At 41.1% G+C, this 21577-nt stretch overlaps 1 protein-coding gene across 2 annotated transcripts in view; it reads right to left on the bottom strand.

Annotated features, from left to right (window-relative positions):
• The window catches only part of kdm6a (lysine (K)-specific demethylase 6A), a 47704-nt gene extending 26329 nt beyond the window's left edge, over positions 1-21375 (bottom strand). Inside the window, exons 1-6 of one of the 2 annotated variants that reach the window (XM_042227779.1) lie at positions 20862-21375; positions 20652-20715; positions 16018-16126; positions 15683-15732; positions 10943-11001; positions 1608-1728 (exon numbers count right to left, since the gene is read on the bottom strand). In XM_042227779.1, coding sequence (XP_042083713.1) covers positions 1608-1728; positions 10943-11001; positions 15683-15732; positions 16018-16126; positions 20652-20715; positions 20862-21031 — 573 coding nt within the window. In that variant the 5' untranslated portion in view covers positions 21032-21375. The remainder of the gene's footprint in view (positions 1-1607; positions 1729-10942; positions 11002-15682; positions 15733-16017; positions 16127-20651; positions 20716-20861) is intronic. The other variant, XM_042227778.1, reaches the window with a different exon arrangement.
• Positions 21376-21577: the final 202 nt, after the last annotated feature.

Genomic DNA, 21577 nt, shown 5'->3' with positions numbered 1-21577 from the left:
GGACAGATGATCCTGCAGCCTGTGTTGATCCAAAGGACTAGGGAGGTCAGAATTATCTAAAAAGTTAAAAGGCTCTTATCTGTGACTGTACATCGGAATTCATGAAACTTAAGTGGCATGAATGCAAAATGATTCAATTGTTCCAGCACTCTCATCAGGCAAGGACACTCTGCTGATGACTCGAGTCAAAATGTATATATTTGTTCTAGCTGCACTTCTATCAGCTGTGGGTGCAGAACCTTTAGATGTGCAAGGAACAAAGTAAGACTGTATAATACACTTCATAAACACCCACAATAGCAAATGCTTCCAGTATCCCTCCAATATTAGCTGATAAGGTTGTTATGACAACATTACAAGATAAGATAGCTCGCCTGCTTCCCTATGGCTTTACTTCTGACTACATTTATTAAATCACGTCAGACCACAGCCAGAGTTGTCACCCCAAGTCCTTTGTGATGGATAGTTCAAGATATTTAGAATATTCCAACTGAAATCAGTAACTTCATTATTAAAATGTGTGAGACAACATCTGTTCAGTAGTCCTCTACAGCAGCGGTCCCCAACCCCCGGGCCTCGGACTGGTACCGGTCCGTGAGTCGTTTGGTACCGGGCTGCGAGAGTTGAGGCTCAGGTGTGAAATGTATGGTTTTCAGGGTTTTTATCGGTTTTCAGCGTTATTTTGTTATCGTTTTTATCATTTACTCGGTTTTCCTGGGTCTTTTCACGTGTGTTATGAATAAATCTTCTTTTTTTCGGTACCGGTACTAGTTTTATTTTGTTGTATTTATCCGCGACACCTTAAAGGCCGGTCCATGAAAATATTGTCGGGCATAAACCGGTCCGTGGCGCAAAAAAGGTTGGGGACCGCTGCTCTAACAGTGCATCCTATTAAGTTGGACATTGTTCTGCAGCCTCGGTATAGCAACCTCAGATCACCCATTTTATCTGTGCATGCATGCTTCAGTTCAGTCCAACATATTTTACCATCTCAGTGAAAATACAACAACACAAGGTGGAAGATATACACCACTGAAATAAAATCCTTAAAACACAGACTGGATTCTGTCTCAAACTTCATATCTATTTAGATTTACAGACACTATCTCTACTTTTAAGATCAGGCTTAAAACTTTCCTTTTTGCTAAAGCATATAGTTAGGGCTGGACCAGGTGACCCTGAATCCTCCCTTAGTTATGCTGCAATAGGCATAGGCTGCTGGGGATTCCCATGATGCATTGAGTTTTTCCTTTTCAGTCACCTTTCTCACTCACTATGTGTTAATAGACCTCTCTGCATTGAATCACTTGTTATTAATCTCTGTCTCTCTTCCACAGCATGTCTTTATCCTGTCTTCCTTCTCTCACCCCAACCAGTCGCATCAGTTGGGTGCTCCTCCCTGAGCCTGGTTCTGCTGGAGGTTTCTTCCTGTTAAAAGGGAGTTTTTCCTTCCCACTGTTGCCAAAGAGCTTGCTCATAGGGGGTCATATGATTGTTGGGTTTTTCTCTGTATCTTTTATTGTAGGGTCTACCTTACAATATAAAGCACCATGAGGCGACTGTTGTTGTGATTTGGTGCTATATAAATAAAACTGAATTGAATTTACCTTTAAGCTTGACTCGTAGTCTGTGTTGACTTTAAACATGAATCCCAGTCTCAGATGAATCTCTTTAGCTCTTGAGAAACTGGGATCGATGTAAAGCACCTCCTGGAATGCCTTGATTGCCCTGGAAAAAGACCACGAAAATAGGAGGATTAATAAGAACAGAAATGAATACAAACAGTTAACCTAATAAAATATGCCAATATAGCCCATGTGGAGACTTTACTACACTACCAATCAATAATAATAATAATAATAATAATGATGATATGGTAATAGGGGCAGCACGGTGCCACGGTGGTTAGCACTGTTGCCACACAGCAAGAAGGTCCTGAGTTCAATTCCAACATCAGGCCGGGGTCTTTCTGTGTGGAGTTTGCATGTTCTCCCCGTGTTTGCGTGGGTTCCCTCCGGGTACTCCGGCTTCCTCCCACCGTCCAAAGACATGCAGCTTAGGTTAATTGGATAATCCAAATTGTCACTAGGTGTGAGTGTTCGAATGAATGTGAGTGCGAATGGTTGTCTGTCCCTGTGTGTTGGCCCTGCGACAGACTGGCGACCAGGGTGTACCCCGCCTCTCGCCCTATGACAGCTGGGATAGGCTCCAGCGCCCCCCGCGACCCTGAAAAGGAGAAGCGGAAGCGAATGGAATGGATATGGTAATAATATGGAGTATAAAAATCTCCAAGGTAACCAGATAAGTGTAAATACTACTTTGAAAAGAAAAAAGAAAAAAAAACTTGGAAAATGAGTGAAATCCCATTTGTAAAACCATCTCGGAAATTAGGTTGAGATAAGGGATGAGGACCTAATATTAGCCATTTAAGGCAGCAAGATGCAACTGTGCAACTTAACCCATACATAACATAACAGCTGCTAAGCTGTAAACTATTCTAGTGTTGCGAAACATTATCCAGGTTGAGGTAGCCCAGATAAGGCTTGATGCTACTTTTACAACAGAAAAAAAATCGTAATCATTTCACTGTACAAACAGCTGCAGGCAATTTGTTTACTTCAATTAAATAAAATGGCTTCAGCAGTGTATCAATATATTGTACTATAGCCTTTATGGTCAGTGGACAGTGTCTTCCCTAGTATCTTCCCATTATTCTTCAAGGTGCTGCAGACACTACTGTATATTGGTATCTACCAGCCCAAATCTATGATACACATGGTTCCATGTGAGCTTCACGCATGTGTCTTTTCCCAAAAGTAAATTTTTTTTCCTCTTTGCTTGCTTGCAAAGTTCACAACAGGGTCAACTACGTGGAGGCCCTCATCACTACAGTAAAGATGGAGTTATGTGCACTTTGTTAGCTTACTATATTCATAAGATGATTTTTCATGGCAAGTGGTCTGGTGGGAGCCAGAGGCGTCTCACTTAAGCTGTTACATGTTTGCATACATATAGAAGCATAACTTGTAGGTAAAGGAATCATTTCAGGGCTACAACATTTCATTGAGTAATTCCAAGAACTCGATTATTAAAAAAAAATTCTCAACACGAACTTTGCTTCGATGCTTCGGTTAACGCATGGCTCTATATTGCGCCGATGTGTTAAATGATGTAAACATGAGGGTTTCACGCGCATGTGCGACTAAAAATGGACCTTCAGTATAAATGTGTTTAGGAGCAGCGTGTGACTAAAAGGTCTGACAACATTAAGCCCAAACAGGCCCCAGTTTTAAACAAAAACACTGATAACATAACAGCAGTAGTGATGATGCTGGCACAGTTTAACGTGGACCCAGAGTATGTTTACACACCATAAAGAGCAAAGAGGCGGAGCCATTACCGAGCTGGTGAGCTCGGGTAGAGTGAAAGAAAAACATGTTTCTAGTGTCGTAAACAGCATTGCTATTCCTGTGATCACCATTAATGCCTTTAGTGGAAAAAGGCAAGCGGGAGTCCTTCATCGAAACACCCGATCAAAAACTCTGATGCAAAGAAAAGCAAAACTTTGTAGCTGCTCCATCCACCGCTGTTTGTTTTTACACAAATAAAAATCTGCAGTAAATCTGAAGAAATTGTATAAAATTGTGCAGATGAACAGTTAACATAGTCTGACACCATTTTTAAATTGTACATTGTGGCTTCAAAGTCAGGGACCAGGGTCTGAGACCACTTGTAGTCAACTTGCCCGTCTTCAAATCAACACTGGTGTGTCAATATGGCGGTAGAATGGGGATAAAACAGCAATAAGACTGAGTCGGTCGGCTACCACTGTTTTTTGGGGGTGGTTTTTCTCTGAATCAGTTCAGGAACAAGTTGGCACTTATGACATGTGGTTTAACACATTTGTTAAGCACTCTACATGCAATCTGTTTGTGATAATACTGCAATCTCAAATCTGTTCCCGCCTACATCCGACCTGCAGAGCTGTACCCTGGGCCAGGGACAGACTTGCCAGCATTGGACCGTGCAGAATCAACTCCCTCAGGCTGGGCCAGATCTAAACGGGGCAAACAAGTAAAGACGCAGCAAACTACAAGCATTTCACCAAGAGCAAAAGTCAGGGAGCAGGTACCAAGGCTGAAGAGGAATCGGTAAATATGATACAAGTGTGAACACTTCTGTTTGAAATTGTCGGTAACTGTGTGAAGGCTTGAGGACTGAGATTCGAGTGGAGGCAGGATTTGACCTTAGAGTTGCTTTATTGCAAACTGTTCCTCCATATAAGCATGAAATCCATGTGTAACACCTGACATATACGATGTTTAGAAGAACAAAACATTATTTATTGTCAGTTTCAAGCTGTCCGCATGTTAATGAAGATGCTCTTACTGTGCCGGGTGTACAAATATGATTGATCAGGGGTATTCTACAGTGTGCGAAACCTAACTGATGCTATGCACCGGGGCTGCAGTCTCACATCCTACAGTTAGAAAGCCCTGCTGTGAGAGGATCTCTGATAAAATGTCATGCAAAGTTTATTGGCTTTGCAAATGATGATGCAACTGTTGTGACGGGCCAAGAAGAGCAGCTGAGTGAAAAAAACTCAACCCTAACCCAACCATCATTCACTGCACACTTAGAACTTCCAGTCCATGGTGATGGTGTGAAACTTGCTACAGATGCAGAGAAATTATACATATTTATTAACTCTCAAGGTAACTGCAGACTTACAAAATAAAATAAATAAATCCTCCATCAAAGTAGAGTGCTTTCTTAGGAATCTACTGCAGTGTAACATTAACTCTTTCTTTCTTTAACAACACCTTGCCATTACTTCATAATAATTCTTACAGATTATACTTTTGTATTGTTGCGTCTGACTTCGAGTGTCTGAAGAGGAAAGCACACGACTTGGAATATTCTGCATATTAATTTAACTAACACTGACCCTTTTGTAACATTCAGACACACTGGAACCTGCTCTGCTCACTATAATTTAAAATAAATAAAATAAAGACAGAAATTAAGCTGAATCCTTGTATGTGTCTTGCATTAGAATTCTCCTCCTTCCATTAAGTTGAGTTTACTTCTACTGTTTCAGTAAAATACCGGCATCATTGCGGAGCAGGAACATGTGGGACTCGGCTATAAACACTGAGGAAAGAGCGACAGAAGAGAGCTACAGCTTTAAGCCATCCAGCCGTGCCAATTACACACTTGTTCTGGTAACATCTTTCCCTCTCATTCCAAATAAACAGTCCAAGAGGCAACTACACACATTGGCACAAAATAAGACATGCTTTTCAGTGCCCGAACAGTAACTCAGGTTTGTGCTATTCCATATGTGATTGACCAAACCACTGATTAAAATTTGTTGGCAACTTGTCTGCATTTATAGATTAGACGGCAATTAACAGCAAACCTTCATCAACCTACTGAAGAGGGACTGGAGTCTGCCCGCCTTGGACTTCCCACCCAGAGGCTGAGCAAAGTTGGGTGCCCAGAGCAGAGGGCACTCAGCCTCTGGCCTCCCAGAGGGTAACTGCATTGACTTTCAACTGTTCCCAGACAGAAAAAACAAACAAACAAACAAACAAACAAACAAACAAACAAACAAACAAACAAACACACACACCCAAAAGCCAAGCTTATTTACCAGTGGTTTTTCCTGGTTGCACAGTTTGCCATCCTACTTTTTTTACTCTAGTCTGAAACAGGTTTCAGTTCACATAAACTTGACGTGACAATGGTATAATGTTCCATTAAAGCTAACAAGAGGACTTCATATCTTGGTCCCTAGTTGCCAGCAAAATGCTGAACTAATTTCTCTGTTCAGCCCAGAAAAAGGCAAACAGACTTTCCGCTGTACCGTTTTGTTTTTATCTGTAAAATAAAAGCAAAGTGCACATGCAAACCCTCCCTCCTTTTTTTAAACAAATCCATCCTTGTAATGTCAAATACAGCACAGCCAGCAGAAAATGGAGAGCGATTATTTAAGGATGACGGTATGCTCAGCAGTTTGAAAATTCAAGTCCCCAAATTTCTCTTCAACACTTGTCATTTTGCTGCAAGCTAAAAATCAGTAACAGTATCTGCAGAGTGGATCTTGTCTATATCGGCGGGTCTGGCTTCACAAGTGTAGTGTATGTCAGAGCAATCGTAAATTTGCTAGCATGACAGCAGCCTTCCAACATTTCAGCACCGATCTCTCAGCAATATTGAAATAAACTAACCTAAAGAGACGAGAGCACATTAAAACACAGACAAATACTAGTTTCCAGTTGAAGCCACTCACTGTGTAGCTATGACAACAATAGCAACTGCATATCAGCACGAAGCCCTTCTCCTGTATGGCAGGGCACTCAGCTCACTGCTGACTGTGTGCAACACCCAGATACACGCACACACAAACGGCAGCCTGACTGAACTCATTGCCCTCCTTCCCTCCTCCCTGTTTATCTGGGCCCTCCCTCTCTCCCTCCCCTCTGTGTTCACCCTCCCCTCCCTAAATGGCACAATCCAAAGTGAAGCTGCTCTACCAAATAGGTTGTGACACACAGCATAAGGCAGACTCGAGCCAAAGGATGAACAGAGGGCGACCCAGGCCTTTAGAAAAGACCATTCAACATCAAAAAGGTGCACATCTGAAATATGGCTACTGGTTGGTGACCATTTGAAATTGAATGTCCAACATTATTTCAACATCAAAATTAGCATGGCATTTATGACCTAATATCTTATCCTTCCATTATGGCTTTCTTTTTATTTATTTATTTTTATTTTTAATAAACACTAAGAATCAGTGATTCATAGGCTAGCATCCCTCTCTGGATATGCAAAACTACAGCGTTGTGAAGTAACATTCACCGTTTGACAGCTCAGCATTCCTTTGGGCCTCCGGCTCAAGTTGACGTAATCTGACCTTGAGGTCCCAACATGACATGCTCCCCTCGCCCATTAACATCCCCCAACACTCACAGCCGTTTTACACAAACAGATTCAAAAACCTGTCAAAACCATGGTTTCATCTTAGTGTGAATGAAACATGACTGTACAGCTCTACAACCACTGTTTGCACTGAGAGACTCAGAAAGCACTTAGGAAAGGAATTACATATGGCGAGCAAGAGGGCAAAGGATGAATATGCAGGCTCTGCAGACAACAATTTCTCTGCAATTCAGCAAACTCAGACATAGTTTATCACTTGAAACATGCAAGCAGTCTTAGATTAACCATTTAGAACTTCACGTAAAAATCTTTCTCCTCTTTATTGTACACAGACTTTTTCTGTGCAGGTCTCTCGGCTACACTAATAGCCCTTTCCAATAGTACCTTACAAGCTCGGCCCGATCCCCCTTTTGGTCGTTTTTCCATTAAAATTGAGTACCACCTAATGCAGGTGAAGCCCTTTCCCTAGTTGCCTGGTGTTAAAAATTAGAATTTTGAATTTTGTGAAAGAGATGTGCTCATGTGACTCATCGTCAGTCTGTTGACGTCACATTTTCAGATCGTTTGGAATCCCAGTACTAAAAAAAATGGAGTACTGGGTACCAGCATACTAGCACCTAATGGAATACCCTCGAGTCGAGCCGAGCTGACCCAAGTTTGTATTAGTAGGAAAATACTGTAACAGCCACCCAATCATATTTTTCTATTCCTTTGCATTTTTTCACACATCCAAAGACAACTACTGATTTGCTGTTGAGCCATTCCCTCAGTTTTGAGAGTTAGGGACTACTAAGCAGCCCACTTATGTTTCCCAACAGGAAGGCTTGTCATGCTGCTGAGTCTCACTCCCCACCAGTAGACTCCAACTATACTGGTGTGGACTGCAGTTATTGACAATAGTATTTTTTGTGCTCTGGAGATACACTAAGTAAGAGGGCTAATCCAACCTGAACCTGAAACTGATGGAGCACAGACGAGTAGTCATTTCTGATCCTAAAGCCTGACAGGTGCATATGCAGCCGGTGCACTGCAATGTATAACGTAATTTTAAATTTGATAGGAAATATCTGCTTTTGTCTAATGACCAACCAATGTATTATCATTGGTTGGTCATTAGACAAAAATGCTGGACATTACTTAAAAGTATTTGATCTTAAATCAAAGTAAAAGTTCTACAATGGGGATTCAGTGAAATAGACCCAGGAACAAGGTGGTCCCTTACAGGGCAAAAAGCACTAATGTAGTAAAAGACTTACTAAAGAAGGTTTTCAAGCTTTAAAAGCTTGGCTTAGGCTAAGGGAAAAAAATAAGATGTTCTGCTGGTGTAGCTTATGAAAGCAATAAAATCAACAGGCCCAAAGGTAACAGGCACAGACACAGCAGCAGGTCAGCCTCTACAGCCTGGTATATAAGAAAGCTACACCCCTGGTTTCCATAAGTCTGGTTACAAGATTTGTTTGATGGGACTTCAGTCGGTGCAGCAAAATGACTACACTCACATCACAGACTTATCTACTACATTCTAATGCAATAAGTGTCAGCGCTCATCACGTCTTTGCACATCAACACCAGCACAGGCGGCAGCAGAACAAAACAATCTGAATACAGTCTTAGTCTCCAAGATTTTATACAATCACGATACACAAGTGGAAAGTCTGTTGTGCTAGGGCTGTGTGATATGACCAAAATCTCATATCCCGATATTAAGACATCTATCGTCCGATAATGATATAAATCACAAAAATGTAACATTTTCTGTAAATTCTGTGAATCTCGGGCAGCTTGACTTGCGTGAAGTGTTTCCAGCTGAGCGTCATGTAGCTGGAGTCGAGTGTTTTAACCGATGCATGAAACCATACATTTTTAGACATACCGGTAAGTTGTAACGGCCGCCGTTTTCTTTGTGAGTATTTATCAGAATCAGAATCAGAATCGTGTTTATTGGCCAAGTATATGTGCAGACACATACAGGGAATTTGGTTCCGGTAGATGGTGGCTCTCAAGCACAGCAATGTAAATCACACACACACACACACACACACACACACACACACACACACACACACACACACACACACACACACACACACGTGTCTATATATACACATTACACATACATACACAAAGCTGTGTAAACCAACTATAAATAACGAATCTAAACTTATATACATAAAATACAGAAATGAATGAGGTGGAATGAATACTACAAAATGTACATAAGGTGCAGTGCAGTCTGGCAGTGGGAGCAGTGTGACAGGTCAACTGTTAAGAAGGGAGATGGCGAGGGGAAAGAAACTGTTCCTGTGTCGGGTGGTCCTGGTCTGCAGGCTTCTGTACCGTCTGCCAGAGGGCAGCAGATCAAAAAGTCTGTGTGCAGGGTGTGAGGGGTCTGTGATGATTTTCCCTGCCCGTTTCCTGGTTCTTGAGAGGTACAGATCCTGGATGGAGGGCAGGGGGGTGCCGATGATCCTTTCTGCTGCCCGTACAGTCCGCTGCAGTCTGCTCCTGTCCTGTTTAGTGGCTGCTCCATACCAGACTGTGATGGAGGAGCACAGGACAGACTCAATGACCGCAGTGTAGAACTGGATCAGCAGCTCCTGTGGAAGACTGTACTTCCCCAGTTGTCTCAGGAAGTACATCCTCTGCTGGGTCTTTTTGAGGATGGAGTTGATGTTGGTCTCCCACTTCAGGTCCTGGGAGATGGTTGTACCCAGGAACTTGAAGGTCTTCACAGTTGACACAGGGCTGTCTGATATGGTGAGGGGGAGCAGAGTTGAGGGATGTCTCCTGAAGTCCACTGTCATCTCTACAGTCTTAAGAGTGTTCAGCTCCAGATTGTGCTGACTGCACACGGCTTATTACACGGCGTGCTACGGGGAAAAGCCTGTACTCACGTTTGAGTCTAAGGTTTATTTTTTAGCACCTGGCGGCTCTTTTTTGCTTCTCATCCGTAAACAATCTGCTCTTTCACGTGATTCAGTTTATTTTGAAAAGTCTCAACAGGATCTTGAGCTTTATTGTGAAAGGTTTATGTGGAACAAGCAGACACGCGGTGGTTTTACCGTCGTTGTTGCTAACGACAACGCATAAAAACAAACGCTTGTCTGTCTGTAGTGTAGTTATATTAAATATAAGACAAAGAGAGAACTTTAACAAATTAATATAGCCACTACAGTGACCATCAAAACCATGAAAAAATATTGCCGTAAACAGTTTATTTTGCGACACCACGAAACAAACGATAGCGTAAAATGAAACGATAGACGTTTTTATATCATCATCCGATATATATCGTTACATCGAACAGCCCTAGGTTAAAAGGATTTAAGAAAGCAAAAAAAAGAGTCAAGAATATTTTTACCAGCATGTGTAATTTTTAAAAAATTAAATGGCAGAGGTGGTGATAACTTACACCAATTCCACAACCTTGAGGGTCAGCCAGTGCCTCTTGGCTTACTGGGAATACTTAATGGAATACAAAGACATCATTCATAACACACAAAGTTTCTCTAGTGCAACAGATGTAAACATTTAATGACAAAAAGTGCCTGTTAACAGCATATAAATCACATAAACACAGAAAAGTGTACTTCCAATAGCCGGGAAAGCAATACTTCAACAAACACACACACACAACTAATGCCTGACAATAATATGTCAAGTGCCTATTGAGCACTGGGAATTCAAAAAAGGATTTCTCTTACTCTTATCTGCATATTAGCTTGAATCACAAAGGCAGCCTTCAGTCCAGAGGGGAACCTTGCCTTACAACTGTTCTGTCTTTCCCTGAAACAGTTCTGCTTTTATCAAGTTTCTTGGTCCTCACACAAAGTTGGGGTGACATAACGTGCGCTTATTTACCACAAGGTCAGACCGTTACACAGCAAAGGAAAAGGATTTTTTTAATCCCCACTTGGTTCATGGAGAAACAATTATAAAACTGGCAGAGATCACACATGCAATGAGAAACTTTTTTTTTTTCAAAAGTACTTACCACTGAAATGCATTATAATGGAAGTAAACCATGCCAAGGCCATATAAAAAGGCAGCATTCTGTGGAGAAAACCAAAGGTTGGAAAATTGTTGTTAAGAGCAAAACAGACGTTTTTCAGCTCATTGTTTACTGTACAGAATTTAGCACTAAAGTAAGAGCTCGCAAGGATAACCTTGATGGCACGAAAACATGTTTATACACATTCAATACTAGTTAAATGTATGACTTTTCAAGGCCTTTAATACCACTTTAAATGAATTCTTCCCTGAGGTGAAACAGAGAGCAAGATAGAAGAGAGAAAGTAGCACCACATTAAACAATAGCCAAAAAAAGAAAAAAGGTTTCCATTTTCAATTTTAGGGCCCTGAATCCTTCTTCTTATTTGTTTTTTAAATGTCAAAATGCTTTGCTTAGGCTGCTGCCCCCGCAACCCAGCCCTGGATAAAGCGGATGAAGATGGATGGATGACCATTGAAAGAATGGCAACTGAAGGCACTTCTGCCTTGGCTTCACTTCTCAGGTCCACTGTTTGTTTTGTACCATCTATAGCAACCCCATGTTGCTTCTAACTTTCTATCTCAGTGATCCTTTTATATGGAAATCTGGTTTAGGTTTTGTGTTTAACTCATGTCCAAAATCAGTCATGAGTCATTGTCTCCCTTCCCCCATATTAGTGCAGTAATCTATACATGGCACACAAACGATGCATTGTTACATAAATAAAACACCGTCTTTCTGTTACAGTATTTATTTTTTATTTTTGCTTTGTTAAAGGGAGGCAGTCTCATTGGGACTGGCACTGAGTCGGGGAAATCGAGACTACGAGCTTACATTATCACTTCACTGTGGTGAGCTGTAAACAGGGAGCTGTCAGGTCTGATCACAATCGAACTCTCAACACCTCTGTTTAACGGGCGTGCTGAAGCACATGAAGAGCACGGACTGGAAACTATCATAACATAGATGACTGGACAATTTGACTAAAGTTCAAATAATGCTTTAAGGGAAAAAAACTACTGATCTGGGGTTTAAGCTAACAAATTACACAATGGGGGACCATGATTATGGATGAGGTAATTGTGGACGGATAGACAGAAATAGAGCACTTTTTGTCTCCTTCCCCTGAAGTGCTTTTGTGATCCTCTTTCTCATCATATTAAGTTTGCTTTTCCCCTCACAATATTGTCTGTGATCCTCCTGAACAATACAAATAAGTTAATGTGCTAGTTCATGCCAGGCATGATACACTTGTAATTTAGCAGGACAAGCTACGCATTGTCCTGTTAAATTAAGAGAATGCGCAACACTTCACTTAACCTTATTGCTTTTAGTTTAGACAGAATACAGGTGCAAACTCTCAGCACAGCCGCTCCACTTTCCAAAAAACTTGGGATTACTAAAAAACTGCAAAGACAACAAATCATATGACCACACTGGAGAAAAACAAGCTTAAAACTGTCATGCTATGAACTTGCTTCAAAACAGTTAGCAACAAAATACTGAAAAAGTTGTGATGATAGGAGAAAACAAAATCATAACAAACGTAGTTCATTTGTAGCAGAGCAGTGTAAAAAAAATAAAAACAAACGAGCATCCCCAAAAGGGGATTCATTACACAGTGAAAGACTAATGTTCAACTGGGCATGTACCGATCCAGTAGCTGGACTGGATATCAGTCCAATCCGGACTTCAAAAACTGGCTCTGATACTAATCGATCTAAAGTCTATTCATTCAGTTCTACACTGCACATTAGCAACAGAGCAATGGCCGCTAATGGGACCACTAAGATAGCTTGTTTTGCAGGCATATCTTGATGCATGCTCAGTCATCCAGGTAAGTAAATCCCAAAAGGTTGATTCTGTTCATCTAGACTCCAGGAGGAGGCCTAAGGGTACATCTTTCGCCATCTTACACTGCTGTGATTGCAGCCATTCCCCAACTCTCTGAATGGTTCTCATGGCCATTAATCAGTGGTCTTTCATCAATGGTTTTCATATTAATGACCAAGGAACTGACCTCACAGCCCATTCAGTGGGCTGGTTTCAGTTATTGTGCAAATGTACTGTTTATAAGGCTGGGGAAACCTGCAGTCAGCTGAGACTGAAGAAGTCACTTGGCTGAGTGACGAAACGTTTCTCCCACTGAAAATGCTACGTCCAGATGAACAGAATCAACCTTTTGGGCTTTAAAGACATAGTTTTTCTTTAACCAAAAACTGTGATTAAGTGAGTTGATATGACTTAAGGCTCCAGCAAACATGCTTACACTATCTCTCTCTAGCTCGGTCGCTTTCAGTGCTGAGGTGAAACCAAACACCAGCATCTCTCTCTCTTACTTGTTGTGGTTATAGGAAGTTTGAAACTAGCTAAACGTAAAGTAATCCAGATGATTCCCTCCTAGCCACTGATTCTGCATTACTTTGCTCCGTTAATGAACGGTTTTGTGTAGACTTTGTCAAAAGAAACCGACATATGAACCAGAACACTAAATAACCACATTGTGGGCACTAATCTACAAGGAAAGAAGGCTGCTAGTGCTACCTGCAGCATCATGTGTCCAGTGTTAGGCACAGCACAATGAGAAAGACATTTCAGCAACATTTAAGACAGAATTTCTTTCCTGAATTATGTGACTAATGGTGGCAAAACACACATGCTAGATCTGGGACACTGTTTAACCTCGGTTAAATCAGTTATCTTGTTGATTAAATTGTAACTGTTTTCTAGACTCAACTGACTCCTTTAAAAAGCAGCTGAAGACATTTTTATACAAACGGGCTTTTAATTAATTTTAGCTTGTTTGTCTGATCTTATTATAAAGCACTTTGTGATTTTTATCTGTGAAATGTGCTATATAAATAAATTTTACTTACTTACTTATAGACTAGCTGACTAGCCTTATTTCTTTATTTTATTCCATTCAGTAGTAAATTAGTTACTGCTGTAAAGCCATGGTTATTCTTGATGCAAATTGGATGTCACTGGAACTGCAATTTAGGCAGGTTGTCATCCTGCTACAGTCTCTTCCTAAGTAATAAGCGACTACTAGAGCAGGGCGATATGGCCAAAAATATTTATCACGATATATATTTGAAAATTTGCGATAACGATATAACTGACGATATAATTGATGCGAGACAAAATACAACTCCACAACATTACTAGCGCAAAAAGACAACCTTCCATTTATTTTCACTTAAACAAGAAGCTGGTTTTTATGTACATTAAAGCTTTATAAAAATGTAACAGTGCAAATGCAAATTCCTTGCTGAAAGTTTAACCAAAAGGCATTTCCAGTAGAAATGGGCTGACATATCCTGAGCATAACCATGTATAATATCCACTGAAGTTAAAAAGAGGTGCTTTGCAACATTAAACTGCAGTGTGCAGTACGTATTTTTCGGACCATAAGGTGCACGGGATTATAAGGCACATTAAGCGAAACAAAGCAGTCAGATAAATCAAACTTTATTAAACTCATTCTTCTTGCTTCCTCCACTTCTGTACCATTGATTCATTAATGTTGAATTCTCTGGCAGCTGCTCTATTCCCATGTTGTTGCAGTATATTAATGACTAACCTCGTATTATGGATGGATTATCTCAGTTGTTCTCCTGACTGAAGTTTGGTCCGTTTACAGCATCCTGCCATGCGATTGCATTTGTCTCTAACCATGAGGAACCTTCACGTTAACTTTTATAAGTGGAAAAGTGTTAGTGTTCGTCCTCCAGCTTCACTGTTTATGTTATGCTAACATAGCTGTGTCGCTAGCGATCACGTAGCACATCATTATATACCAGCTAGCCCAACTTCAGTAACCCTACAAACGTCACTGCTGTTTAGTTTCCTGTCTTCATTTATGTTGGAAGTGATAGCAGAGCTGTACGTTTGAATTTTTTCAGAAATCTCTCAGTCAGAACATGCAATATCATGCTTAGGTAACTAGCAAAACTAGCGAGCTAACTTCAGTAGAAAGGAGCCTTTAACCTTCATGCCACAGCATTTCCAACGTGACTCTGGTCTCTGCACAGATATAAAAAAAACACAAACTAGCTGGCAACATTTGGCAAACTTCAGCTTTCAAAACGGTTACATAATACTGCTGACTAAATGACCTGTAATCAAGCCAGTTTATATGAAATCATGTTTGCTACCGTCTTTGCAAGACTGTTACATTTAGTTAACTGCGTGCTTCCATCCATCCACCCCATCTTCCTGGTATTGTATCCAATTCAGAGAATGCACTTCAAGTTTCAGCAGAATAACTAAACAGCAAAAAAAGAATATCCACACTATATTCACACTGACATGACTACCAATCTCCAAGCTCTATAAACTAATATCAGACTGTCAATCACAGTATCTACTCCAGCAGTGGCTCTGGACTAGGAGTGAATAATCTAAAGCAGGTTGCTGAGGCGCATTTTACAGGCAAACTGTCAACCAGTCAAGCATTGTTTGGTATGCGCACACTGTTTAAGGACAATGACATGCTGAACATTCTTGCATCTGAGCAGTTGTTAGCCTCTACCGCCCCTCAGTACCTGCAGCGCATTTAAGGCACCGTTTCTGATGCTGACCTGTACCTTTCTGCCAGCTCAAAAACAAAAGCAGTAGAAAAATCGGTAATAGGGGATGTTGTGTATCCCAGAAAAAAATCAGTCCTAGCAAATTAAAACATAAATAAATGAATACAGCTTTTTAATGGCTGTGTTACCTATAAGAGTCATGAACGCTTACCTTCCAGTAGTCCGACTGTGAATTGAAGTACCTCTGGTATGCAGATAATGCTAAATATAAGAACATAAAGCAGAGAGAGGGAAAGACTCAACAGGATGTAAACAATCTGTGACAATGTTAAAAGCTAAAGATATTTAGCTCTGTTACACTTCAACGCTTCCCAGCAGGAAAGCACAAATGACCTAATCTGAATATTTTATCATCAACATTTTTTCAAGCAGAGTAAAGAAACAAGAGTGAAGTCAAATTTTTACTGGGAAAAAAAAGATGTCTTAGTGGATCCTAAGAAGCAGATTTGACAGGAACAGGGAGCCATCTACACTCTGGTCTCTCACCTTTTGAATAGTCCTCCAGCAGAAGGTTGAAGTGTCCAAGCTGGCAGAAAATGTCAGGGTCCACTTTCCCCTCTGCTTTCAGGATGAGGGCATCATAGCAGCTAACAGCCTAAATAAAAAGGTGATAGCAATGAAGAGTTTAAAATGGTGCGACTGATAACAGTAAGGTAGATGTTCAGTTTGTCCTGTGCATATTACAGAGACGTTATGAGGCTATAAAGGACCGATATGACCAATGCTTAGGTCACCGGATGAGCTTTATTGGAGGTAACGTTCTGACACAGTTGACTCACATACTATCAAAGGGATATCCTTTTCAAACCTTCTAGACCTGCTTTGCATAGTACCAGCTCTGTGCCCAAATATGGACCTGGAAAGTCAGTATTTAAACAATGGATATACAAATTATGCGCTTTAGCCCGCGCTGCAGTCACTAAGGACAAATGATTGATGAGTATGACTGTGTGCGTACATGAGAGGGTAAAATAAAGGCGGAAAAACAATTGTATCATTTGGAACCGCTGAAATAAATTAAATGTAACTCAACTGACAAAAATAAATGGTAAGTGAACTGAACAGAGTGTACTGTGAATTTGGGCATACAGAATACAGTCTTGTTGAGCTGGTAACAGTCACAGAAAATAAATTGTAACTTGACTGGTGCTTATATAGCGCGTTTCTACTCTGCCTGATTACTCAAAGTGCTTTACAGAACTTGCTTTATACCAGCTACCACTCACCAATAGGGCTGCCACAAACGATTATTTTGATAGTCGACTAGTCACCAATTATTTTTGCGATTATTCAACTAATCAGGTCATGCATCCATTGGATGTACAGCGTACAGCTTATTGCACCAGCATGCATCTGCTCTCATATAACTATCATTAGCTTACAGCTTTAAGTGTTTAAGGTATATGCTAACTAAAAATAAAGACAAGATGATAGTTGATTAAATTTTAATGAAATTTGCAGATTGTTTCGTTGGAGTTTAATAAACTCAGCCGTCTGCTCCTTGCTATCTAAAATATAACAGGACACCGGAGTATATTCTCGAGCATCTCACACTTCTGATAATCAGTTGTCTGCTAGACGTTTATTCAGCTGTGTAAAAACTGTAACTTTAATCTCAGTCAAACTGATTTGCTCAGGAACAAATAAAACACTGAAAAAAGCCAAACAATAACATTTTTAAGTTATCTAAGTGACTTATATATGTTTAACCTGAGTAACGAAAGACGGCTGTGGGTTCGTAAACGATTTGTTGGGAGTTCCGCCGGCTCTAGTGAGCCTTGAATCCCGGCTACCTATCGAGCTGGTGGATAACAGACGTCTCCGAAAACGTTGGGAGCACTTTTGAAAATATGTGGTGTCTTGATAAACTGAAGTTTACACAGCTACATTCTCGCCTAAAAAATATGTTAAACGTTTATTTTGTGACCCAGAAAGAATAATAAGAGTAAAATTCAAACTAACTAGCTGCCGCCATTGTTGGGATAGGTTAGGCCACGAAGTATACACCCGACCCATCCTTCAAATCTGGGGAAATGAAGGGCGCATTTGTCGGCCGCATTTGTTGGAGTCTTCGAATTTGGTCAGTCTTCGTTGTGTCGTTGTAACATAATCAGCCTACAAATGCGGGCACAGGAGGATGCGGTTCCTGAATTTGGACACAGCTACGATACCGGACACAGCTTCTTCTTCTTCAAGGTTTAATAGCAGCTGGCATCCTTGTACATGCAGTGCTGCCATCTTCTGTTTCAGGCCATTGTTACACTCTTAAATCCTACTACTTATTCCTGCGTCTTTTGGGATCTTACAAAGTTTCAAATGACGCGTCAACTATTAAATTAGTTGTCGATGATTTTAATAGTCGATGTAATCGTGACTAGTCGACTAATCATGGCAGCCCTACTCAGCAAAGAACTAACTTTATCACTGTCAGGTTATTGTCATGTGATGTGACTCAGATCAATATTTGAAACACAGCAAAAATATCAGTAGTATTTATCTATTTACAGTTTAAGGCTTTGTCACAGATGCTCCTTTTAGAACCTGTTCTAAAACACTGGCACTATCATATTGATGGAGCTGAAGCTGAAAGCATTGATCTCAGTGGCTACTGGAGAAGTCACTGCAAGAAATATAGGCAGAGCAAACTACAGGTATCTTACCACCTTAGTTTTCTTACAATAGTAGATGACCCAATGTCTGCAAGCAGAGCTACCCAATAACTAGCTCTTAAAACGCTCAAATTGAGTCTAGAGGTCTAATGGGAACCAAGGCAGAACTGGCTACACACCAGCACTATGTTGGTGGAAAAGAGGTAGTAGTGGATAATGTTAGTGCAAGAACTGGAAATCAGCCTGGTAGCAACAGCCAACACAGAATGGTTCCTTATTTTTGGTTTTGGTTCTTGTTTTGCAGAACTCGTGAGCAGCACTCCATCCTTCTGAATCCCATGCATGTCGGTCTAGCATAGACACTGTTTTTCCTGACAGGTGTACTTTGCAAAACAATGATATCCATCTCACTGTACGGCTATGTTGCGTGCACAATGTTGCTGCACTGTTTTTAGACAGATATAATTAACTAGCTGCACTGATTCTGAAACCTGCATAGTGTTTATCTGTGATCAGTTCTACTGCTCTGCAAAAAAGGCAACCTTCCATATATGTATGCTGCTTGTTTACAGCAGAGGTATATTTTTCAGAGATTCTGGCAAAGTACTTTTTCAGATAATTGACTCAGTAACTCTTCGTTATTACAAGACCTTATGAAAAAAAATTGAAAACATTATTCTTGTGCACCATGCACCTTATCTAGCGGTCTAGAAGAAAAACATTCCCGCATGATTCGTCACTGCACATACAACTACGCTAACATAAAAAGGGCTGTGATGTATCATTAACTGGTTAAAAATCCATGCACATTGAAACTATTGTTGTTCTGCTCACGAAATCTGCTTTTGGTGCAGCAGTGAAGTCTGTAGAGACGGTGTCAATCAGCAAGGACCACTTTTGAAACCATTTAAGCAAATTATATACTCTACGACGACAAATCTACTTGTTTTTAATATTCACCATTCAATGAACAGAGCATCGTGCAAAGAATTACTCACACCACATTTTAAAATGGTAGGATGCGGAAAGAATATAAGAAGAATTAGGTGAAGCGCACTCATTTTGGAAGACACAACTGTATTTAATGGGATACAATCTAAAACACCATCGCCAAGAAAGACTCAACAACCAGACGTTGTAAGTTTAACGTTATGATGTTGAACGGTCAGGTTGTCCAGCTATCCAGCAGAGTATGAAGGACAGCAACACCACAAATGTGCAAAGAATGAGTGTAATGGCTCGGCCCTAATCTGAAAGTAGACCCTGACAAAACAACGTCCCAAGAAACCGCTTCAACAAGAAACCCAGAAGCCACATGTTGAAGACACATCCAGCACAGGCAGCTCACCTGTAGTAACATTGACTGAATGAGCAGGGTTGATGTGTTTGCAACACACACCGTGCAATCAACTGTAAACCCTTCTTTGCACTTTAATCGTGCACCTTTGTTCTAAAACACTGAACGCCACCGTCGTTGTATCTTTTAAGCGAATGGTGGTTAGCCTAGCCACCGCTGCTAGTTAGCCAGTCAGCTAGCAAACCTTTGCTAGGTATTTTCTCCCTATCCCCGCCATCTTGCGCCAAGTTGAGCAGCCATTATTTTTGCAAGCTTAAATTAATACCTAACATTGTGTTTTTCATTCTTAGTGTTCTCCGGGTTATGCCGTAATAGCTAAAAGTGAGAGCAGGAAGAGGGTAGGGGGCGGGTAACCACTGGACAGTTAGCTGCTACATGCTAACAGAGTGAGCTGACGCACAAACCAAACTCTACCTGCCGTTACTGAGGAGGGGATGGACGACATAGTGCGACACTGATATTTCTGTTAACGCCTCTCGGTAAAAGTCAAAAAAGTCGGCGTTTACCGTATTATTAGGCTCGCTGTAATGCTTTTAGATACGAAACACCAAGTTGGCTTGGTAGCAAAGTATTAAATTTGTTAGTCCTACAGTTTACAACGTGTGCATGACTATCTAGCAATACTTAACTAGTAATAACCACTGTAATACGTTTTTTCACCGATACACGTGCCTTCCACTTATTGTGAGTTTTGTTAAAAGCAATATTTTTGCTACGCCAAGTATGTTTTCAACACTCCATAAAACGCTATGTACATGGTACCTACTCTCAACTACCGATGACACCACCGATTTGAGCAGGGTGGAGATTCCCATCTCCCTGCAATCGTACTGTAGCCCTGTCGGCTAGTTTGGGCATGTTTAATACTAAACATAGTAATAAACATAGCAGAAATACACTCGAGTTGGCTCGCTGTGTACCTGGCACTGTACGTGTTGTCTTGCGAATGCAATAATGTAAAACTGAGGGCTGGTTTGTACATTCAACCCGCAGGTTCAGCTTCAAAGTTGGGGAAATTATGGTTTGTGTATGTCGCTGCTAGCCTTATACCAAGAGTGGCGTTGGGAGGTCTGTACCACGTATTTCACATGGGATATGCACTCGTCTGTGGAGATAACGGAGAGCGGCAACTGTGATCCTATTCTGTGGCATACCTTTAACAGCAAGGCCTTCGTTCTGGCGCCATCTTCTTGAAGCCTATGAAATCCAAACAGTGAACTGCAAGTAGAGGACAGACAACACAGGCGGTTCCGTATTACTTGGAGGGGAGGGGGGGCAATTGTTGTTTCCAACTGCGCGAAGAAAATTTATTAATTGCAAAAAAACTAAGCGAATTAAACTATTCACACAATAGAGCGTCTAACCTGTCAATTCCGACCAAGCTCTCTTTCTCTTGCGCTGTTAGCTTCGGAAAGTCCTCTTCGATTTCAGTCGCTTTTCCCGACGCCATTTTCTCCTCGTCATTACCAGCAACGCCGAGACTCCGGGCAGCAGCAGAGGCAGCGGCGGTGAGCGACACTCCGCACGATTTCATGGAAAAGAACTGGGAAAATCAACGGCACCGAGCAACTCCGCCAAAATGCAGTCACAACGAAAGTGTTGCACACCTATCCAGGATTAAAACGGGGCGTAGTGTAATTCTTGCCAAATCCTCAAGGAAATGATCCCTTCAAGTTATCTTCCACACTCCTCATTGTACATCAAACTCAACGTGTATTCCAGTGCCAATTTATGCATGAAGTTGATGTAATGTTGGGTTGTAGGACTGAGTGTTATTTTATAATATCGCAAACTTCCCCAACCATCGGCTCAAAGTTGTTGTAATTGTGTCACACAGGCAAACGCATGCCGCCACCTTCGACACGCCCTCTGCTCATTCTGCCCAATCAGCACGCGGCATCCGCGGTCACGTGGTGGTCTCCTGTTGACGTGTTGCGAACACGCGAACGAACACGCGCACGCACACATCAAATCTGTTTCCAAGTCCCGCCTCACGTCCTGCGATTGGTTGTTCAGGCTATATTATGATTACGTAACTGTTTTTGTAGGTAACGTATTGGTTAAAATAACTGTCATATGT

This window comes from Haplochromis burtoni, unplaced genomic scaffold (genome assembly GCF_018398535.1).
Source record: "Haplochromis burtoni strain Fernald_Lab_line unplaced genomic scaffold, NCSU_Asbu1 Contig_280, whole genome shotgun sequence".
NCBI lineage: Eukaryota > Metazoa > Chordata > Actinopteri > Cichliformes > Cichlidae > Haplochromis > Haplochromis burtoni.
Note: the sequence above shows the minus strand (reverse complement) of the source record. Positions and strands in the feature narration are given on the sequence as shown.